The sequence below is a fragment of the Ptychodera flava genome, unplaced genomic scaffold, assembly GCF_041260155.1.
Source record: "Ptychodera flava strain L36383 unplaced genomic scaffold, AS_Pfla_20210202 Scaffold_90__1_contigs__length_430918_pilon, whole genome shotgun sequence".
Taxonomy (NCBI): Eukaryota; Metazoa; Hemichordata; class Enteropneusta; family Ptychoderidae; genus Ptychodera; species Ptychodera flava.
In genome coordinates, this window is record NW_027248412.1 from 13,044 (window position 1) to 35,280 (window position 22,237).

Consider the following 22,237-nt stretch of genomic DNA (forward strand, 5'->3'; position numbering starts at 1 on the left):
ACTAACGGTACCGTTCCGGCCCGAAACAAATTTAAAGTCTCTGTACTTTCGAACGTCTTCTATTGTCTTGCCGAACATCGCTTTATCATCAGCTTATAGAAATTCTTTTCAAAATCTGTCTTTCCCTTTGTCCTCATTTTAGTGTTAAAGTCGATATGTTTCGCGAGACACGGAGCCTCTTCAAATGCGAGTGCCTGATGAATCTTTTTCAGTCGCATTCCATCCGAAGATAGAATTCAAGCAACTTATAATGTAAGACGTATCTCTCTCTGTCCATAAGACTTGTAATCAGTCGACTCCCTCCGGCGGTAGCTCCCTGCTCGGACATTCGTAGTGGTGTGGTGCGAGTGGTAGATCGGAATGTTCTTCATGTAATTCAGCCGGATATTCTAAGTCTACTTCTAGAAAACTTGGCGGAAATCTAGCGTCGGGTCCCCAATCCAAGCCTGCTCCGTCTTCATATTCTAACAATTCTTCCATCGTCATCCAATGAAGTCCGCCCACTGGCATTGCCTGACTCATTGCCCAGCCATAAAGATTGTTAGCATCGAGATATTTTATTTCGGTTAACGGTTTCTCCAGATCGTAATCCCCGTAAGCCGGATGATTTGTCTGTAAATAATGAATATTACACTGGCTGATACCACCTCTAATTCCCCTCTGAATGAAATTCATCTGCTCAGCATCTTGAATGAGTTTAAATTTATTACCCGTGTAAAGTAACATAGCATCCCATGTCAAGCCGGGCGCTGACATATAGTGGGCTGGGTCTAACTTATATGCTTCTAAACATGTGTCACGGAAATTTTGAACACATTCGCAAGGAGGAGAACGTCCGTCTCACAATAGAATTCCATATAATCTTTAATCGTCCGACATCCAACTTCGTCCCACACCCTCAATGCGTGTTCATAATCAAACTCTGAAATCCCCTCTTCAGTTAATTCGCTATAAAATTTGTGTCCTGGTGGAAGCTGGTCCTCTTCCAATCGCTGAATGTCCGGGTACGAAAGTGGTACTGCCGTCCATCCATTCTCTGGCACAGTCTTTGCCAACTTTGCGAGCGACCCAGACATCAACTGAGCACTGTCCATAAACTTTATAGAAAAGAAACGTTTCTTTGTCTCCCTCCCCCCATCGACAACAATTGAGGCGTGAAAAATAAATGTTTTCATATTAAAGACACATAATTCCACCATTGCCCGTCTTAGCTATGATATTTGGCTCTGTTCCCCTACCAGAACGGAAGGACCCCCTCCGGCGTCAACATCCCTGATTTCATGTATTTTTGTAAACTAAAAGAACCATCGTATCCCTTGATGTTGTGAAAGTATATAGGAATGGTTCTTGATGGGCGGCACTTTTCACAATAAAAAGTCGTTCCGATAGGATCGTCGCCACCCTTCACTATTCGGTATCCGGCTTGATCTCCACATGCAATACAGTCTGGATCGTTGTAATTAGAAGTATCTTTCATCGGTTTTATTTTCCAATAATATGATTTCGAATAATTCTCAGCCCTTTTCTTCATATCCTTTAGAAATTCTGTAACACAATCTGTACCTGTGAATGTTCTTTTACTAAAAACTTTCGGCCCGGAACTGTTCCGGCCTGGCCCCCAGCGTTCAAGCATAACATACGAAATACAAATTGGAATGTGTCGGCGGTGTCCTTCTCAATAATTGCCTCAGTATCTGCATACACGACGTAGGGACAAGGAACCTTCTTCTTATGTCCTTCGAATTGACATACTTCCTTAGGAAAAACTGGCTGAGCAGTGTCTGTTCCACAGTATACCTGATGTATTTCTAATTCTTCTGTTGACGCAAAACCCCGCTTACAAACCATACAAATACACTTCCGTCTGTGCACATTCTTACGATCATTTTGAGAATTAAGAAGGCGAATTAGCGCAGCAATTGGTACATAGTGACCCGCGTCTTCGCCGACTATTAGTAAGATATTCGCTATTTGATCCCTATTGGAACGAGCTCCACCTTCGCCTTCGGAACGGGCTCCGCCGTCGGAACGGGCTCCGCTACTATATAACACAGTTATGTCGGACGGGGCGGGATCATTCTCGTAGATCTGAAATACTTGGAGTTTGATGCCTGGATTTTGCTGCTCGAAGCGCTTGAATACAGTCTCATCGGCGGGCGTAGGAAATGGTATTCCATCAAAACAGTAATCGGCCATAAATGGAGTGTACGTATTCCATTTTTTTCTAGTCTGTCCACATTTCTTTTCACGAAACGTGATATCACCTAACTTTATACTTGCTACAACTGCGTATTGAAAACAATTCTCGCTACCGAAAGGAAGAATAAGATCGCTCACACAATGCTTATTTTTTAACCATCCGGGAAGTTGAATCAGGCTGGTGCGGCCGGCCCCGAGTAAAACTTCTACTAGAATTACTTCAAAATTAAGTATCTCCTCGAGAACGAGACCAGAACCCTAAACATTTTAAATTGTATCAAGCATATGGTCGTAGCGATCTATTAATTGTTGTTTCACTTCCGATCCCGCTGTGCCTCCTACATCTTTTGTGTATGTATCTTTTAATTTAACAGGCAATGTACGATTTGTGTATTACCGTTTTTCGGATCCACTAATTTGACTTCCATTTCTGTATAAACAGAGTACATCTTTCTTATTTTGGTCATACCTTCGATATCCACCAGTGTTTCGATATCCTCGACTCGCTTGACTTCAGGAAATTCTTTTCATAAAACTGCCCCGTCGAATACTTCGGTTACGGCTTTTCGTAAGCGGCGCCTAACATCAATATTCTCATCCATAATTAATCTTCATAATATATACTATCCTAAAAAATTTTAAAAAGAAAAAATAATTATTCTATGATAGGTCATCAAAATCCGTTATAATATTTTTGGCAGCATTTATTTGTTTATATATCTCGCCTAATCTTTCTAAGTGGACTAGTTCTTCTGCATCTTGAATTTCTGGTTTAGCCGTGGCACAAAAATAACCTCTCTATGGTGAAAGAAAGGGTACGCTTATTTAAGCGCGGTTTAAATGCTAAGAATTCTATCTTACTACCCCTTCGGATATTATGAGGTACAATAGCAGGATTTTTTCCGGCTGGCAATGGGCTCACTGCTTTAAAACCACAGTCGATTTCTTGAACTATATCAATATATGTAGTGAAATCGTGATTGTGAATCCCTCTTTTAAACCGAAATTTAAAATACTTTGTCTGTGTGTCGCTTCCTTGCTTCTGATACACTTTAGATGGATTGTAAAATCCGATAGGATTCTTGGAGTGAGCGGCAAGGCTTGCAGCATAACTTTTAGCAGTGGTAGCATCGAAACTTTTGCCTTAGGTACGGAATAATATCAGATCGGTAAACTTTTGAAGACTCAGTAGCCAACGGACACACATTTCATCGCATGTAGCTGGATCTTTTGAACCATATTTAGGCCCGATGGGGAAAACCACTTCTAGCTCACTGTCTACATATATAATAGGATCTACATATTCACCAAATATGAGTTTGCCGTCACTGATTTGAATATTGTTTTCTCCACTTTCAAGTATTTTTATTGCATCTGAAATAGAAAGGATTGCCATTGTCTTATCGTAATATATCTTTACGAAAAATAATTTAAAAAAAAAATTCTATGATATAGATAGCACAAAAATGTCATACATATTTATAAATGGACCAACTGGAAGTGGTAAGAGTTACGATGCAGTAAATTTGGTGGGCGCCACCGACCACATTATTTGTGACTCTTCCATAATTCAACATCTGACTTTTTCTCGAATCCGTTCCCACGTTTCCGTGGCAGCGGAAGAAAAAAAGATTGTTTCTAGAGCATTTGACCATTACATAGTTTCATTATCTTTTCAAAGATATGCCTTTTGATTATTGCAGGCAGAATATTCTGACTCGAGCCAGACAATATGAAATAGCTACCTTAAAAGAACTAGAAGAGATTCATAACAAGTTCAAACAGACTTTCTTAGAAATTTGCAACGACTACAGACTTCCATGTTTGATCATTAGTTATCCTCTTACGCCTGAAGTTCTCAAGAATATACTTAATCCAACAATTGATACCGAGACAGTCGGGCCAGTAGAATCTCCACGAGCTTTTGACTTTGGAATTGCATGGGGCGGCGGCAGCCAGGGATTTTTAATAGACGGTTTCGGCGAGGAGGAACTTGAAAAAGCTTACTATCCACCTAATCAAGAACAACTAGAACAACCTCGAGTCTCACTCAAGAACCTACACAAACTTCTTAATGCTTGTGAATCTGTGCACGCTTATAATGCTTCTTTTGACTTACAGGCACTTGACATGATGCCGAAGGAACTCTACGGTTACCCCTATCGGAACGGTTCCGAAAGGGGACAAGACTTTGAAGTTACTTGTCTATGGCTCATGTCAGTTGTGTACATTATACTTCAACCAGAACTTATCGATAAAGCTGAACAAGGAGGACTGGAAAGAACGGACCATGGCAACATGAGAAGTCGCTTTGAAGATCTTGCAAACTTAATATGTGCCCCTTCGGAACCCTACGGTTACGGCTCCGGAGGATCCTCCCCTGTACCACCTCATCCACATACAGCCAAAAAAGATGCAATAAGTGAACATTACTTACGACAATACATGATAAATACTTGGCCAGGTGGTTGGAAGCGGGGTGCGTTCCGAAGGGGTAAACTGACACTTTTGGCTTTCAAGAAATTAAGGCTTGCTCCATGGTACTTATTGAATAACTTTCGTAATTACTTTCGTAATTACTTGCGTTAGTACCAGCACAGGAACTACAGAGCCCTATCGGAACCCCTACGGTTACGGTTCCGATAGGGATTCCGAAGGGTACTTACGAAGTTCTAATAACATTTTCCTCTGGCTCCCAACTATTGAAACTTTCTGGATAGCCGCGCCATTTTATCAGATAATATTTCTTTCCTCTAATTTTTTTCGTCTTCAAAATTCGTTCTACTCTGTACAGCTCGTCTGCGCCAGCAGCACTCTGAAGTTCATCAGAATAGAAAGTGCCAAGTATTTCCTCTCCATTCAGATCTTTTGTTTTGTAAACTGGCGGAGTACCCAGTCCAGCTGCGTACACCACTTTTGAAACTATGAAAATCTCCTCGGTCCAATTTGGTAAATATCCTTTCCTGAAAGTGGTCTTGTATTTTGTAATTCGAACCCGTTCTCCCAGCTTGAATTCAGGGTTAGCTCCATGGCTGCCAACTCAGGGTAAAGTGTATAAATGCCTGCCAATTGTTGTCCTCCGTTTTATCGACGGGTTTCATTTTGATACTTCCATGTATGGTGTTATTGTAATTCTTGAGAAGTTGTGGTAGAATGGGGAGCCAGGAACGTGTCTGTCTGTATGTGAAGTATTTCCACATCATCGTCTTTAACATACGATTAAAACGTTCAACAACACTAGCTTTTTGTCACTGTAGGTGTGAAACCAGTGAATTCCCGACTCCTCCAACCATTTCTGCATTTTTGGTTCGTAAATTCCCGCCTCTCATCTGTCTGAAGTTTGTCGGGTTGCCTCCCAGATTTCTTAATTATGTCTTGTAGCCCCTGTAACGTATTATCAGCCATTTTTGACTGTATCGGCCTGGCCCATGCATATTTGCTTAGCACATCGATTACTGTTAGCATGTATCGAATGTTTTTATTCTCTTTTGCAAATGGTGAAGGGAATTCCACGAGATCAGCCTGCCAAAACTCGTCTATCGATGTTACAAAAACGCGCCTCCCGCCCGTAGCACGAGTACGAGGTACCGGTTTATGTAGATTATAAGTTAGCTGAGTTTTTAACCACTCCTGCACCTCTTTCTTAGTAACGTTTAGTCCGCTGGCGCGTGCTGCGTCATATAATTTTTGTACACCTCCAAACCCAGTTTTCGGGTTGTAATATAATTCTCTAAGAGTACCTTCGGTGAAACGTTAGGTCGAAGCCATGATTAGCTATATTATACGAAAAATTGAATGTCGTACGGATGCCGTAAATGAAATACTAGTTTACTGAATGGTGTATTTTTCAATTTCCTGATTAGGGAACCCACCTCCCGTTCTGACACCTCCATTCCATATTCTTTTATAATAGTCTTGTTATCTGTCTTGCTGGGTGTGTAAAATAGTACTAACATCTGTATATTTTCCCTAAATGGTTTACTAATACTAGTATATTGTTGAGTCAGAACCAGACAGATAATCCGTCTTGTCTTGCGCTGAAACCAAGTTTGACTAAAAAGTCACTGCGCTTCTTCATATCTTTGGACGAGGCGCAGTCGTCAAGGATTATTAAAGTGTTCGTGCCGGCCCATACCTTATGTACGTAGGCTAGTGTATCATCCACAGCATCGAGTCCGACCGGAAACACAAACACATTATCATCGGTGAAAATGAATCTTTTATTATACGTTTTATTGTTCATGAATGTCGGACAAATGAAAACTATATATTCAAATTTCCTTAACCCCTTGACTACCAAGGCCAATGATTCCTATATACCTGGCCCCTTATGTAAATATTGATAAAATCTTGGGTGTGGTCATTGCATGAACACTGCTTAGAGTAAAAATTAAGTAAGTACTCATAAACAATATATTTTCTGAATCAGCATGAAATTTCCCACTTTTTCACACATAACTGTTGTATTTCCAGGTCACGTGACTGATCACATGACACATCATGTGACCAGAGTTGGCAAAGAATATGAATATTTGAAGCATTAGGACGTGTTTGGAATCTATAAAATGACTCAAATTTGAATACAGCTCAATTTTCATGGCATTTCTTTACATATGTAATTATAACTACCCTTTACTTTATTTATAGATGTACCTATTTAAGATTTTCTCGCAAAAGGCAGAGTAAATGAACCACAAACATCAGCATCTGACATGATTCTGTATTTGAAAATCAACACATTTTATATTTGTAAACACCTGCTTTATGTTTTTCTTGCAGAAACATGGATCTAAAATGGTTATGATGTATCAAAAAAAATTCACAATATTTAAAAGTACATTTTAGGGAACAACATATCACATGACAAAACACATGACCAGTCATAGACCAGTCATATTGATAATATGGCTGCTATAAAATTTCACTAGCTTATAGTAAAAAATTGTATTTCCTCTAGTTTCATTCACGAATATTGCTGTTAACAGAACATATTTACATATAAATCATTTGTTTTCAATAAATAAACATTTCATTAAAAAACAAACAAGCCATAAACATCTTCGCGATCGTCCGTACTTCTGAAAACTGTAAACAATCAACGCGTCGCTTCTGTGATCAGCCTGACCTTTTATGGTCGAGGTCATAGGTCACGACATTTGCTTCCGGATTTTGGCCATACTCGCGCGTACGGGGGTGCAATCACATTCAGGCCAGATCGGAATACATCAATCCTGGTCGCACTGCGTGACGACGCCGAAATTACAGGATTTTTAGCGACAAAAACGAAGCAAATACGCCTATTTAACTGTGCCGGATATTTCCGGCACTCAAGGTATATGGTAATTCAATATGGCGCCGGATATATCCGGCGCCATAGGTAGTCAAGGGGTTAAGTATGGACCGGTGAGGAGATCTATCACATATTCTGTTTTGCCAGAATTTGTCAGCCCAGTTACAATCATGTTGAATGGCACGGTTGCATACATCAGATTTATATACTGTACATAAATGAACTGATTATGAATTTCTTCTAGTTCTTTTAAGGTACTGGCTCGAGTTAGAATATTCTACCTACAATAGTAATGAATATGGCTAAAGATAACAAACCAATTTTGCCGTATTCATGAATAGGATCCGTGCCGGCGGCGAGTGGCACGGCTGCTGCCTTGTTCCGAAGGGGCGATAAGGGAATCTGACTTGTGTCAACAGCATCTGCCGTATTAGGTGGCCCTCCGGGATGCACAGCATCCTGCCATTTCACAGCATCCTCTTCCCTTCCATCTCATGTTTAGCACTTTCTTTAATTTCTGTGTTTATATCTCCATTCACCCCGAAGACCATAGATTCAGTTGCGTATTGCAATTCATTATTATAACCTGCGATTGCCGGGCCCGAAAGAATGACCATTTTAGACGGTAAGAGAAGTAAATTGGGCGAAACTGCCATATCAAGTTTGACACCAGTATTCATTATTGTGTCTTGATATCGCCTATAACTGATTACCTTATCAGTATTACGAATTTCATCTTCGAGGAGAACGCCGAATTCTTTTCGGACTTGCTCTGCACTGCCAGTATCGCCCACTATGGTACTGCGAATATTAGCTTTTGCGCCAAGTATGCAATATACATAGGTAAGGCTTCAAATACGTAGGCTTCAAGGCTTTCATTGAGGCGGGCGAGACCGGCCTTTGTTAGTCCGGAGTCTCCCTTCAGAGGAATGAAACTATTATATTGCCCCTCCGATCCATCATTTCGGAAGAAATAATAATGTGGTCTGTCTTTGTCGGGCAGTACATGTTTTTTCTTTCCAAAAATGGTATGTGTATAGACAACGCCTCCGTCGGCAGAGAGGAAAAAGTCATGACCATTGTATATTGCTTTTGGCTGTCGAACGGGACCATGATTAGTGTGTCATAACCATAACCAAGACCTAAGTTTGGCCTTTGCGATATCGAAAGTCGGACTTTGTTGGGCTTATATTTCCAAATTCTGTACATAGAAGTTCATATTGGACGAGATTGTATGGATTGTTACCGGCTTTGAAGATTGTATCGTCTGGAAGTGCAACGCCCATTTCATGAAGTATCCGACGTATTGTAAAGTATACATGAAAACGGCAGAATGATCATATTTGTGGCGGATATTTCTTATCGAAGAGATGGGCGAATAATATACCACAACCAGTAGTGCTGCACCATATGGCGAAATTTAATTGCTGGTCCCAGTATTTCATGTATGGGCCGCCCAGCCATATATTACTTTCTTTAGCTGTTCGATGAGTGATTACGTTATCTTTAAATATATCCCGAGGATGAAAAGTAAATTTATCTGTCAGCGTTACATATATTTCTAGGTCAATGAAAATAGGTTTACTCCCCCGTTTGGTTTGGAAGGAATATCAGCATGCTGTACTGTCGGTATGCTGTAGGTATGCTCGCTGGGAATGTGTCTGTACTCATTATTCGTGTTTCTATATACAGATAGATTTTAATGGAGGAGAATTTTCCATACTTCAGAATCGTAATCCCTATCGGTACAGTTCTGTTAGGGGTACTGACATTCCAGACTATATTAATACTATTTTGGATTTAGGTTTAAACGTGTATTTATTTTTTTACTGAGAGTAGATAGATTTGATCATATTTTCCCAAAGATTTTTTATTTTTTACTAAGAATAGATAACATACTGCAAACAATGGAGAATTTAATAAAGTCATCGGCAGCAGCAAATACGACAGCGCCACTACGCAACGGCAGTATCGGACACTCAATCCATAATAGAGACGAAACGTGATAAAATACTCTGTGTCATCGCAAGTGGTCAAAGCAAGTTATTTTTTGGCAAGGAGATTTCAGTTGTGGACGTAGAAACGTGGAAAGATGAGACTGTAATTAAAGCCTTCAAAATGTACGAAGCGAAATACAGTTCTCTTATAAGTGATACCATCACTCAAAGTTTCATAGATCTAGGAGCCCGTGCAATCAGTCAGGTAGTTCCAATCGATGATCGAACAAACTATGCCACTGATCTTAACAAGGATTTTATTCTAAACAGTGAAATAAAACGATTATCAGGACGGATAGCCTACACGTGGGGGCCCATACTTGCTCTAGTTTCCACCGGTTTAATTACGGGTAAACATGTAGATTTTAAAAAAATCGGGTTAAATATAATACCTGAAATAAATGGATTCAACTTCGCAAGCACCCCAAACGGTTCCAACACCGACTCAGCAAACAAAAACGCGTTCCGAAGGGGCTCCACCGACTCCGACACCCCTGACGACTACCATTCGGAAACCTACGGAACGGAGCGCAATATAGAGAAAATTACATTACCGACGAAACATCCAGGGAGAGTGGCTGCAGGGAAGCGACTAGCAGAATGGAACAGGCAAAACAAGGAGAAGAAGCGTCAATCAATAGCAATGACTGAGGTAGACTGTGACAGCTTACCTAGCCCCCTCCGGAACGCGCCACAACAGTGTGATAGCTGGTATAATAAATGTTATCTTGTTTTAGGAATTATAGGAGTTTCATTGACTGCATTAGGACTATATTGGGGGCGTGCTCGACATACACAGTGTCCCCTCCGGAAAGATGAACAAAATCAGAAAGCGACAAAAACAGAGCCTGTAACAGTTGCGGCCCCCTCCAGAACCGTTCCGATAGGGAAACTAAGTCAAGGTCCCTCTACATTGTATGAGATGGACTAATACATAATTTTATTTATTATGACTAATGTTAAACCTGTTAAAAATATACATAGCTGTTCTCCAACTCCGTAAGGAATTCCGTAATTATTTTATTTTTCTATTTTATATACTTATCAGCAATCATGGATACTAAAACAGTTGTAAACACAATGTATGATGGTATTGTAATAGCTGGACTTGCGATGGGATATCTAATGATCTCCAGCAAATTTCTGAAAATGGATATGGGCGATCCAAGTCGACCAAATTTGACTCGGTGGATAAAATTAGGTGGAGCGACTGCTGCCGTGGTTGCGACCAAAGATCTCCTTGAACAGAAAAATATTATTCCTGCAGAACCTTATACTTTGTAATGGACACCTTCGGAATGGACAGTCGAATAATAATAATAATAATAATAATAATAATAATAATAATAATAATAATAATAATAATAATCATGATCATCATCATCATCATCATCATCATCATCATCATCATCATCATCGAACACTTATACTTAGTAATATATACATACAGTAAGTATGATCATTTGGATTGAAATCAAAACGGGCAAACCGGTTACTGTTAATTTTAACCTTGCATTGACATATCACAGTTTACTCAAATAAGACTATTACAGTGTTCACTCTTTAACTAATGGTATAACATAACGGGGACGAATAGTATATTAAAATATCAAGAAGGTGACCAACCGAAGAAGACTAAATCAATACGTCCAGGTAACTACAATATCGATGCACTCAACAAAGCAATTGGGTTGAAACAGAAAATTAATTTTGAAAAACTTCTGCCGACAAACCACGTTCTTCTAACTTTGGCTAAAGATATTAAAGTATTTTTAATGCTACAGGTAACTTCGGCTTTTCAGATAAAAATGAGGACAACCCCCTGATAAATAGTACTATGAGTCCAGGTCGAGCGGATTTCTTAACAGTCACTAAATATAGTTCATTCAGATGCTGTCAAAGTGACTGGAAATTATATTTCATTTGGCTCGGGTGAATACATACAGGGGGAAGTATCGGACTGTTTTCAAATACTTCCGTCCAGGATACAAAAGAAATAAGTGAAAGGTCACCTATGATTTTAAAAACAGCTCAATTTCCATGCCATTGAGAAAGGGCTCAGATTACATGATTTCAATGCGTATTTGGATAACAGATCAGGATGGAAACATAGTCAATTTCAATAACTGGCCAACTAGCTTTTGTATTGAATTATTGTAGCTAACGCAGCCCTACCGGTGTAACGTAAACCATCCCATGACCAATCCTCCAGCAATATAAATCATTTCATATTTCTTTTGCTCAGGACTGGGCTGATAATAATCTGAGAATTGAACTGCTTGCACTGCTTCGCCTTCGGAACGGGCTGACGCAGAGTTGGCTTGCGCCGCTGCTTCTTCAAGGATTTCTGCATCTGTATCTCTTAATTCAGCCACAGCATGAATATCTTTAGCCTGATTTTCTCTTTCCCAGTCAGCCTGTAGTAATCTTTTTTCTGACCAGACGGCACGATCATGTTCAAATTTTTCTAATGCTTTATCATGTCTAATTTTCTCTTCAATAAGAGCCTCACCATTCCTGGAAAGCTTTTGTCCAATAATATTTCCTCCTGTGAATGCCGTTGCATTTAATACAGCACCGAGAACTGTCATTCCTATAGCTGAAGCCATGATTGTATATTTATATTGTACGTAATAATGTTTATATTTCTCCTGTTTTTCTTGTTATTACAAGGTAATTTTTATTTTTCACTGTATATAAGATAATAATGTCTGGTCCAAGTAACTTCGGTCTAGGTACAATTCACGTACAAAATCTCGAGCTCGAAGATCTGAGTGATGTTAAAGTTAACAATAATACTAAGATAGCAGGTAATCAAATAAGGATTACGTCCTTCGTTACAAGGTCCGTGAGAAACCTTTGTTTTATCCTCTGCCACGGTGCAAAGTCACGAACATGCTGTAGAATTTTCCGAACTTAAAGACATTGATGAGTCATAGACGCTACAAAGGCTTCAAATGATCCTACTCCTTTTGCTCTGATGTGGGATGGGGATAGTCAGAAATTCATGCCTTATAATGTACCACGTAACATCTTAGATATATAGGATAGTGAAATTGCAGGAGGTGTTGCTGAGCTGCAGGGAACTCCAAATGTGATTTATTTTGATAGCAATGTTAACAAATATAAATTGTCCAATTTTCCCCTTTATCTTAAGCCTAATAACCCATACATTACACTACTCGGTATACCGGTTCACCTTAAAATTAGTCCTCTTAACACAATAATGAAGACAGAAAATACACTGCGAAGGTGGATAAATGCTGGTGAGAATTATTGCTCATACACAACTAGAGTAGTTCCAGTAAGATTATTTTGGGACACAACTTTAAAGAAACTTGGTCTGAAAAGTGCCGGGGAGGGGACAGCTGAATTAAATTTACAGACGGCCAGTCAACAGATGACTGATAATATGAAAATAATTGAGCATGGTACAGTTATTATCAAATGTATAAAGTTAGGTACAGGAGATGAGTTTGATGATTTAGTTGGAAATATTGCTATAAAAACAGACTCAAGAACACCTTGCACTATTTTCCTAACTATTGATAAAGATCAAAAAGATTTAAATATTTTTACTCGTACTCCGGAAGAAAGTAGTTCCGGCAACATTTCATTTGTTAAAAAAGATTCAACTACTTACACTTTAGATATCAGTACCATTTATCTAAAACGTCTCATTTTGTTTGAAGTAATGGTCTTCCGACATATTTTAAGTTCAGAGGAAATTTCTAAAATTTTATCTATCGGGTGAGCAAGTTCGTACCGATAGGAACTCCGAGTTCAGAAAAAACCTACCGGAAATTCAGACCTCAGTCATGCAGTAGGAAAAAAAATCACATACTTACATCAGCTGGACTCCAGTTCTGCTTCCGTCGACTGACTGACAACACTCCGTTCCGATAGGGTTCCGAAGGGCACATCAGCTAGACTCCGGTTCTGCTTCCGTCGACTGACTGACAACACTAGTTCCTACAGCCCCTTTATATAGGCTAGTTTGATGGTGAATTTCCCACGGAATTTCCCTCACATACGTGTCTATACATGTTGTGTGTTTATAAATAGGTCAGACAGCTGTGTGTGATGCGGCTGCGTGTATAGACATGTCAGGGGAATTCCCCACTGAGTTCGGTGACCTGTATATGAACTCACGTGTGCACAAACGTTCCGGTAGGTGTCATTTTAGCTATAGGGAGGGAGTTCTCATGGGGGAAAATGGGGGGAAAACAAAATGAGTGTCATAGAAAACAAATTATTCTTATTAACCGTGGCATTGTATGACCAGGACACCATAAAATGACAGAGCATTATTTGATTTAGTGATTGTAACGTTAAAGTGAGAGAGAGAGATAAATGAAGTTGTTGAAGTATTACAATTCTGATATCTACATCGAGTACCGAGTCGCATTTACTTACACCATCCTTAGCATTGACATCTGCACCATGTTTAATCAGCAATTCAGCGACGTCTGCATGACCTTCTCTAGAAGCTGCATGCAATGCTAGGGATTCGTTCTACAAAAATGTAAACAATGTTAAAATTGTTATTCACCAATAAGAACTAATCCTGTCGGCATGGTATGAGGCATATACCGAAAAAGTCTGACAATGTTATTGAAATCAAAAACGTCACAGTAATCAAGGAGTATGCTTTCATTGTGATGAGAAATTAAGGATGTACGATCGAAAAGGGAAAAGTAATGCCAAATTTTTCAAATGGGGATTTTGAATACCTACACATGAGAGTAGTCCAAAACTTGGCAAAAAAGATCGGGTCACCGCGCTTGTTTTTTACAAAATGACATTAAAAATTCATGATTTTTCACTAAATCACTAAAAATCAATTAAACAGGTCATCATTTTCCTATTTATATCATGATTGCATTTTTCACATTTACACTGCAAAGAACAAACCGATTATAAATTTAAGCTACTTTGAAGATTTTACTTACATTAAAATTGATCTAAAAAGTCACGATATTTATTTTTTAATGAAAATTGCAACAAATATGCCCAAAATTTTAGCAATGGGAGAGGGTAATTTATTAATTATTGATAGTTGGACTAGAGTCAATTTTCTCAAACTTTGCTAAATAATATTTTTTTGTGAATTTTTCAAAACAACATTTTGTTTAGTAGGTCTGTCTAACGAGCACGTCATAGGTATTAAATAATCCGCTTTCAAACATTCCAAATTTGAATAAAAGATTTTTCAAAGACACACATCTCTCTGTCTCTCTCTGTCTCTGTCTGTTTGTAGAGCTGTCTCTCTGCCATTATGTTTTTCGAGGTGAACGCTATAGTTGTGGACTATATCGCTAAACAAACAACAAGAACAAATAGAACTTTGAAATAACGTGACACTGTTACCGGTGTTCGTGCAAAATTATTTGAATAAAGTCGAACGCCATATGAGTGGTGGGTCACCCTCTCTGCGAACAGATCGCGGTCATCTTAGCATAATTTGTTCTACTACATTTTGAAGTATTGCAGTGGGATTGTATGACCGGGACACCATAAAATGTCATAGCATTATTTTATTTAGTGATTGTAACGTTAAAGTGTGAGAGAGATAAATGAAGTTGTTGAAGTATTACAATTCCGATATCTATATCGATTACCGAGTCACATTTACTTACACCATCCTTAGCATTGACATCTGCACCATGTTTAGTCAGCAATTCAGCGACGTGAGCATGACCTCGTCCAGAAGCCGCATGCAATGCTGCGGATTCGTTCTACAAAAATGTAAACAATGTTCAAATTGTTATTCACCAATAAGAACTAAATCCTGTCGGCATGGTATGAGGCATATACCGAAAAAGTCTGACAATGTTATTGAAATCAAAAAAGTCATAGTAATCAAGGAGTATGCTTTCATTGTGACGGGAAATTAAGGATGTACGATCGAAAAGGGAAAAGTAATGTCAATTTTTTCAATGGGTTTTTTTGAATACCTACATATGAGAGTAGTCCAAAACTTGGCCAAAAAAATCGGGTCACCGCGCTTGTTTTTTACCAAATGACATTAAAAATTCATGGTTTTTCACTAAATCACTAAAAATCAATTAAACAGGTCATCATTTTCCTATTTATATCATGATTGCATTTTTCACATTTACACTGCAAAATAACAAACCGATTATAAATTTAAGCTACTTTGAAGATTTTACTAACATTACAATTGAGCTAAAAAGTCACTATATTTATTTTTTAAATGGCGACAAATATGTCCAACATTTTAGCAATGGGAGAGGGTAATTTATTAATTATTGATAGTTTGGACTAGAGTCAATTTTCTCAAACTTTGCTAAACAATAGCTTTTCTGTGAATTTTTCAAAACCACATTTTGTTTATTAGGTCTGTCTAAAGAGCCTGTCAAAGGTATTAAATAATCCGCTTTTAAACATTCCAAATTTGAATAAAAGGTTTTTCAAAGATACACATCTCTCTGTCTCTCTCTGTCTCTGTCTGTCTATATATCTGTCTCTCTGCCGTTACATTTTTTCGAGGCGAACGCTATTGTTGTGGAATATATCGCTAAACAAACATCCAGAACAAATACAACTTTGAAATAATGATACACTGTTACCGGTCTTCGTGCAAAATCATTTGAATAAAGTCGAACGTCATATGAGCGGTGGGTCAGCCTCTTTGCGAACAGATCGCGGCAATCTTAGCATAATTTGTTCTGCTACACTTTGAAGTATTGCAGTTGCATTGTATGACCAGGACACCATAAAATGTCATAGCATTATACGATTTGTGATTGCAACGCTAAAGTGGGAGAGAGATAAATGAAGTTGTTGAAGTATTTCGATTCCGATATCCACCTCGAGTACCGGGTCACGATTACTTACCCCATACTTAGCATTGACATCTGCACCAAGTTTAATCAGCACTTCAGCGACGTCTGCATGACCTTTTGCAGAAGCTGCATGCAATGCTGTGGATTCGTACTACAAAAATGTAAACAATGTTAAAATTGCTATTCACCAATAAGAACTAAATCCTATCGGCATTATATGAGGCATATACCGAAAAAGCCTGACATTATTATTGAAATCAAAAAGTCACAGCAATCAAGGAGTATGCTTTTATTGTGATGGGAAATTCAGGATGTACGATCGGAAAAGGGAAAGTAAAGTCAATTTTTCAAATGGGATTTTTTGAATACCTACATATGAGAGTAGTCCAAAACTTGGGAAAAAAGATGGGGTCACCGCGCTTGTTTTTTTTACAAAAATGACATTAAAAACTGACAGTTTTTCTAAAAATCACTAAAAATCAATTAAACAGGTCATCATTTTCCTATTTATATCATGGTTGCATCTTTCACTTTTACCCTGCAAAAGAACAAACAGATTATAAATTTAAGCTACTTTGAAGATTTTACTTACATTAAAATTGATCTAAAAAGTCACGATATTTATTTTATAATGAAAATTGCAACAAATAGGCCCAATATTTTAGCAATAGGAGAGGGTAATTTATTAATTATTGATAGTTTGGACTAGAATCAATTTTGAAGTCTCAAACTTTGCTAAATAATAGCTTTTTTGTGAAAATTTCAAAACCACATTTTGTTTAGTAGGTCTGTCTAAAGAGCACATCATAGGTATTAAATAATCCGCTTTTAAACATTCCAAATTTGAATAAACGTTTTTTCAAAGACACACATCTCTCTGTCTCTCTCTGTCTCTGTCTGTTTGTAGAGCTGTCTCTCTGCCATTATGTTTTTTTCGAGGTGAACGCTATTGTTGTGGACTATATCGCTAAACAAACAACCGGAACAAATACAACTTTGAAATAATGATACACTGTTACCGGTCTTCTTGCAAAATTATCTGAATAAAGTCGAACGCCATATGAGTAGTGGGTCACCCTCTCTGCGAACAGATCGCGGTCATCTTAGCATAATTTGTTCTGCTACATTTTGAAGTATTGCAGTTAGTTGCATTGTATGACCAGAACACCATCAATGGCATATCATTATTCGATTTAGTAACTGTAACGTTAAAGTGTGAGAGAGATAAATGAAGTTGTTGAAGTATTACGATTCTGATATCCACATCGAGTACCGTGTCACATTTACTTACGTCCGTCTTAGCATTGACATCTGCCACATGTTTAATCAGCAATTCAGTGACGTCTGCATGACCTTGTCCAGAAGCCGCATGCAATGATGTGGATTTGTTCTACAAAAATGTAAACAATGTTAAAATTGCTATTCACCAATAAGAACTAAATCCTGTCGGCATGGTATGAGGCATATACCGAAAAAGTCTGACAATATTATTGAAATCAAAAAAGTAACAGTAATCAAGGAGTATGCTTTCACTGTGATTGGAAATTAAGGATGTACGATCGGAAAAGGGAAAAGTAATGTCAATTTTTTCAAATGGGTTTTTTGAATACCTACATATGAGAGTAATCCAAAACTTTGGAAAAAAGATAGGGTCACTGCTCTTGTTTTTTTGCAAAATGACATAAAAAATTCATGGTTTTTCACAAAATCACTAAAAATCAATTAAACAGGTCATCATTTCCCTAATTATATCATGGTTGCATCTTTCACTTTAACTGTTAAAGAACAAACAGATTATAAATTTAAGCTACTTTGAAGATTTTACTTACATCAAAATTGAGCTTAAAAGTTACAATATATTTTTTTTTCGAATTGCGACAAATATGCCCAAAATTTTAGCAATGGGGAGGGTAATTTATGAATTATTGATAGTTTGGACTACAGTCAATTTTCTCAAACTTTGCTAAACAATAGCTTTTTTGTGATTTTATTCAAAACCACATTTTGTTTAGTAGGTCTGTCTAAAGAGCACGTCATAGGTGTTAAATAATCCGCTTTCAAACATTCCAAATTTGAATAAAAGATTTTTCAAAGACACACATCTCACTGTCTCTCTCTGTTTGTATATCTGTCTCTCTGTAATTTTATTTCTTCGAGGCGAATGCTATTGTTTTGGAATATATCACTAAACAAACAACCGGAACAAATACAACTTTGAAATAATGATACACTTTTACCGGTCTTCGTGCAATATTATCATAATAAAGTCGAACGCCATATGAGTGGTGGGTCACCTCTCTGCGAACAGATCGCGGCCATCTTAGCATAATCTGTTCTGCTTCATTTTGAATTATTGCAGTGGGATTGTATGACCAGGACACCATAAAATGTCATAGCATTAATTGATTTAGTGACTGTAACGTTAAAGTGTGAGAGAGATAAATGAAGTTGCTGAAGTATTACGATTCCGATATGCATATCGAGTACCGAGTCACATTTACTTACCGGTTCCTTAGCATTGACATCTGCACCATGTTTAATCAGTAATTCAACGACGTCTGCATGACCTTTTCCAGAAGCATCATGCAATGCTGTGAACCCGTACTACAAAAATGTGAACAATATTAAGATTGCTATTCACCAATAAGAACTAAATCCTGTCGCATGGTATGAGGCATATACACATGTACTGAAAAAGTCTGACAATGTTATTGAAATCAACAAAGTCACAGTAATCAAGGAGTGTGCTTTCATTGTGATGGAAATTAAGGATGTACGATCGGAAAAAAAAGGGAAAAGTAACGCAATTTTTTCAATTTTTTTTTTGATTTAGTAACTGTAACGTTAAAGTGCGAGAGTGATAAATGAAATTGTTGAAATATTACGATTCTTATATCCATATCGAGTACCGAGTCACATTTACTTACCCATCCCTGGCATTGACATCTGCACCATGTTTAATCAGCAATTCAGCGACGTCTGCATGACCTTCTTTAGAAGCCGCATGCAATGCTGTGGACGTGTACTACAAAAATGTAAACAATGTTAAAATTGCTATTCACAAATAAGAACTAAATCCTGTCGGTATGGTATGCGGCATATACTGAAAAAGTCTGACGACATTATTGAAACAAAGAAGGCACAGTAATTAAGGAGTATGCTTTTATTGTGATGGTAAATTAACAACACGCACAGCTTGCACTGAAGGTAACAAATAAAATAACAAATAAAAACTAGAAACGTCAGCAATTGACTCATAGTAGTCATTTACTAATAAAAAACGAACAGAACAAAACAATGCGCATTGCATGGTCTATATGGCGCGTAATCAAGGCCAATTTTCAAACTCCAAATTTTCAACTATACAACTCAACATTCAACATTCGAACTCCCAATTCTCAACTATACAACTCAACATTCAACATTCGAACTCCCAATTTTCAACTAGACAACTCAACGTTAACATTCAAACTCCCAATTTTCAACTAGACAACTCAACATTCAACTATCGAACTCAACATTTGGGATTCGTATTCTCCCTAGGCATCCCTAATATGCTTCATTGTAGTTACCCACTTTTTCCTTCTGGGCTATACTACGTCAGAACGCGTAATATATACGTCACATGACGTTTCTGAGTTTTAGAGTTATTCCTATGTGATGTTCTAGAGGGTCCAAAAATATGAACCGGAAACACTTGTGATGCTATAACTTCAAGATTTACCGCCGACCTCCGCCATCACTTAGGCCTAATTCGGTCGCCATCATGTCGTCTGATGATAAGCGCATGCGTGCGTGGCTCGCCATGGCTTATTTTAAAATTAACAACTCGCTTGTTAATTTCCACACTATTACAGCCAAAACACAACTCAGACACTAAACACACCAAAGCACATACAAGACGAGATGGCTGATGTGTGAAGCCACTTTCCCTTTATTACACCGTGACCACTATGTTCAACATCATGTATTTCACGTTGAGCGGCTTGCACTAGCTGGACAATATGCTCACTACACATTCCAATGCCACTTAACTGTGACAAAAGTCTAACAAGACTCTCACACCTACGTGACACATCTCCCTGTCTGTCGGGCTGGTCAAGGTCAAGTAGCAGCCTAGACAAACTACCACTGACATGGTCACGAACGAACTCAGTGTCGTCCATGCTCGAAATTAACTGCGAGGTCACCATGTGTTTGGGACTCCCTAACAAAGTGATAAGTAGTTTCATGTAAAATGACACCGACGATTTTTAAAGTCGTATTTGACTGTATGTATGCTCATTTTGGCTGTGTGTTCGCTGGCTAGTGGTCTAGGGGGACCTATGACTTCGATAGTTGAAAATGGGGAATACGAATCCAAAATGTTGAGTTCCATAGTTAAAAAAAATTTGGAGTTCGAAAGTTGAAAATTGGGAGTTCGAAAGTTGAATGTTGAGTTGTATAGTTGAAAATTGGGAGTTTGAATGTTGAGTTGTATAGTTGAAAATTGGGAGTTCGAATATTGGCCTTGATTACGCGCCATATGCTCCATCAATGACGACGCTATTTAAACTCGTCCTTGAATACACTGTATGCAATCCATCAATAATCAAATAAAGATTACCATACGCCGAGAAATGTGTTGACCTTTGGTCTTGTACAGACATGTATAAATTACCGCCGACTTTAAGGAAATGACATTTTTAAGTTTTATCAAAGATATATAAGCTTAATATAAAATAATAACGTGTTTTTCGGAGGAAGTGTGAATAGTTTGCCTGATAGACTGCAGTGTGTTATTATTTTATGTAATATAGATCACATCTTGCCCTTTTATAGTTGCGCAAAATGGTGACTCACAAAATCCGTGACCCTCACAATAACATCGCCTCTGTATTTTTTTGGGTCGCTAAGCCTGTCAAAGTTTTTTGGTCGGCAAAGACGCATCGTAGACGGAGACCGGCATTTGTTTTTAAAACTTCTTTACAACCAACGTGCTACTGTAGTTCGGGAACACTCCAAACTTGATGAAGTTTGTTATACAAATCTAGACATATTAAATCATCATGGTTGATATTCGATGGTAATTGTCACCAGAATGGAGTGATATGGGGTGACATTGACATGGGCATACGATAAAAACATTGATTACAGAGATTGTTGCAGAGAATGTGTTATATAAGAGGAAATTTCACATCCTACTGCGCAACTTATTGAACTTCTACCTAGCCATTCTGATATTTTTAATTCCCGTCATATCCACCTATTACTTGTTTCCGACGCATGTCAAATAACTATTAATTTAATGTAATTATGAACTGGTGACGTCATGCCACAACGCTCTTCGCGTGAGTGTTTACTTGGGAATTACTCAAACCTGATTGTTGCGATCGGTATCCGTCTACAGTTCAGTCCTCACCAGACATCAGATGTACCACGTGACCGTAATTGAAAACGAACACGCCGGTAGAATTTAACTTGGTGACTTTATTTACAAAATACCACGAGAGTTACAACTTGAGCTAAGTAACGTCCTCTCTCTCAGAGACTAATTTCTTTTCCCATTTATTCAAATTGTGTTTTTTTATATGTGATCAACACTTGCTCTGAAGATCTTATTCATCATGATTCTGTACACTTTTATAATAATGGTATTCTTATTACTACCTGAGGGCGTTGTCCCGTTAAAACATCATGCCAAAACGCCTGTGAAAGAGCGCGTACTAGAATGTGGAGCGTGCTGCATAGTGTGCTTACCACAGACAGCTATGACATAAATATCAGCTACATAATAGCTTTATTTTTGTAAATTGCTCCGTACAGTTACATTCTACCTGTACGTTACATGACAATAAACATTTCGAGCTGTTGCACATAGGTCCCATTCAAGCAACTATGAAATTTTCTCAAATAATTCTCTGGTTAAATTATTTTTTCTGCGTTCTATAATAGTCTAGAGA

The 22,237-nt window shown here is 38.1% G+C and overlaps 1 protein-coding gene across 1 annotated transcript; it reads right to left on the reverse strand.

Annotated features, from left to right (window-relative positions):
• Window positions 1-288: 288 nt before the first annotated feature.
• LOC139129083 (putative ankyrin repeat protein RF_0381) lies at window positions 289-19,250 on the reverse strand. The gene is made up of 7 exons (XM_070694753.1): window positions 19,223-19,250; window positions 18,801-18,886; window positions 17,587-17,685; window positions 16,348-16,446; window positions 15,126-15,224; window positions 13,903-14,001; window positions 289-612 (listed from the first exon to the last, which is right to left on the reverse strand). The coding sequence occupies exons 1-7, from the start codon at window positions 19,248-19,250 to the stop codon at window positions 289-291; spliced, it is 834 nt and encodes a 277-aa protein (XP_070550854.1).
• Between the last annotated feature and the right edge of the window lie 2,987 nt (window positions 19,251-22,237).

What these genes read in the sequence shown, in the direction of transcription:
- LOC139129083 (XM_070694753.1), bottom strand. Translation starts at nt 19,250, where the DNA reads ATGGTGCAGATGTCAATGCCAGGGATGG. An exon ending in ATGTCAATGCTAAGTATGGG is followed by an intron (nt 15,225 to 16,347) that starts GTAAGTAATCGT and finishes ACATTTTTGTAG; the next exon opens with AACGAATCCGCAGCATTGCA. An exon ending in ATGTCAATGCTAAGGATGGT is followed by an intron (nt 613 to 13,902) that starts GTAAGTAAATGC and finishes CATTATTTACAG; the next exon opens with ACAAATCATCCGGCTTACGG.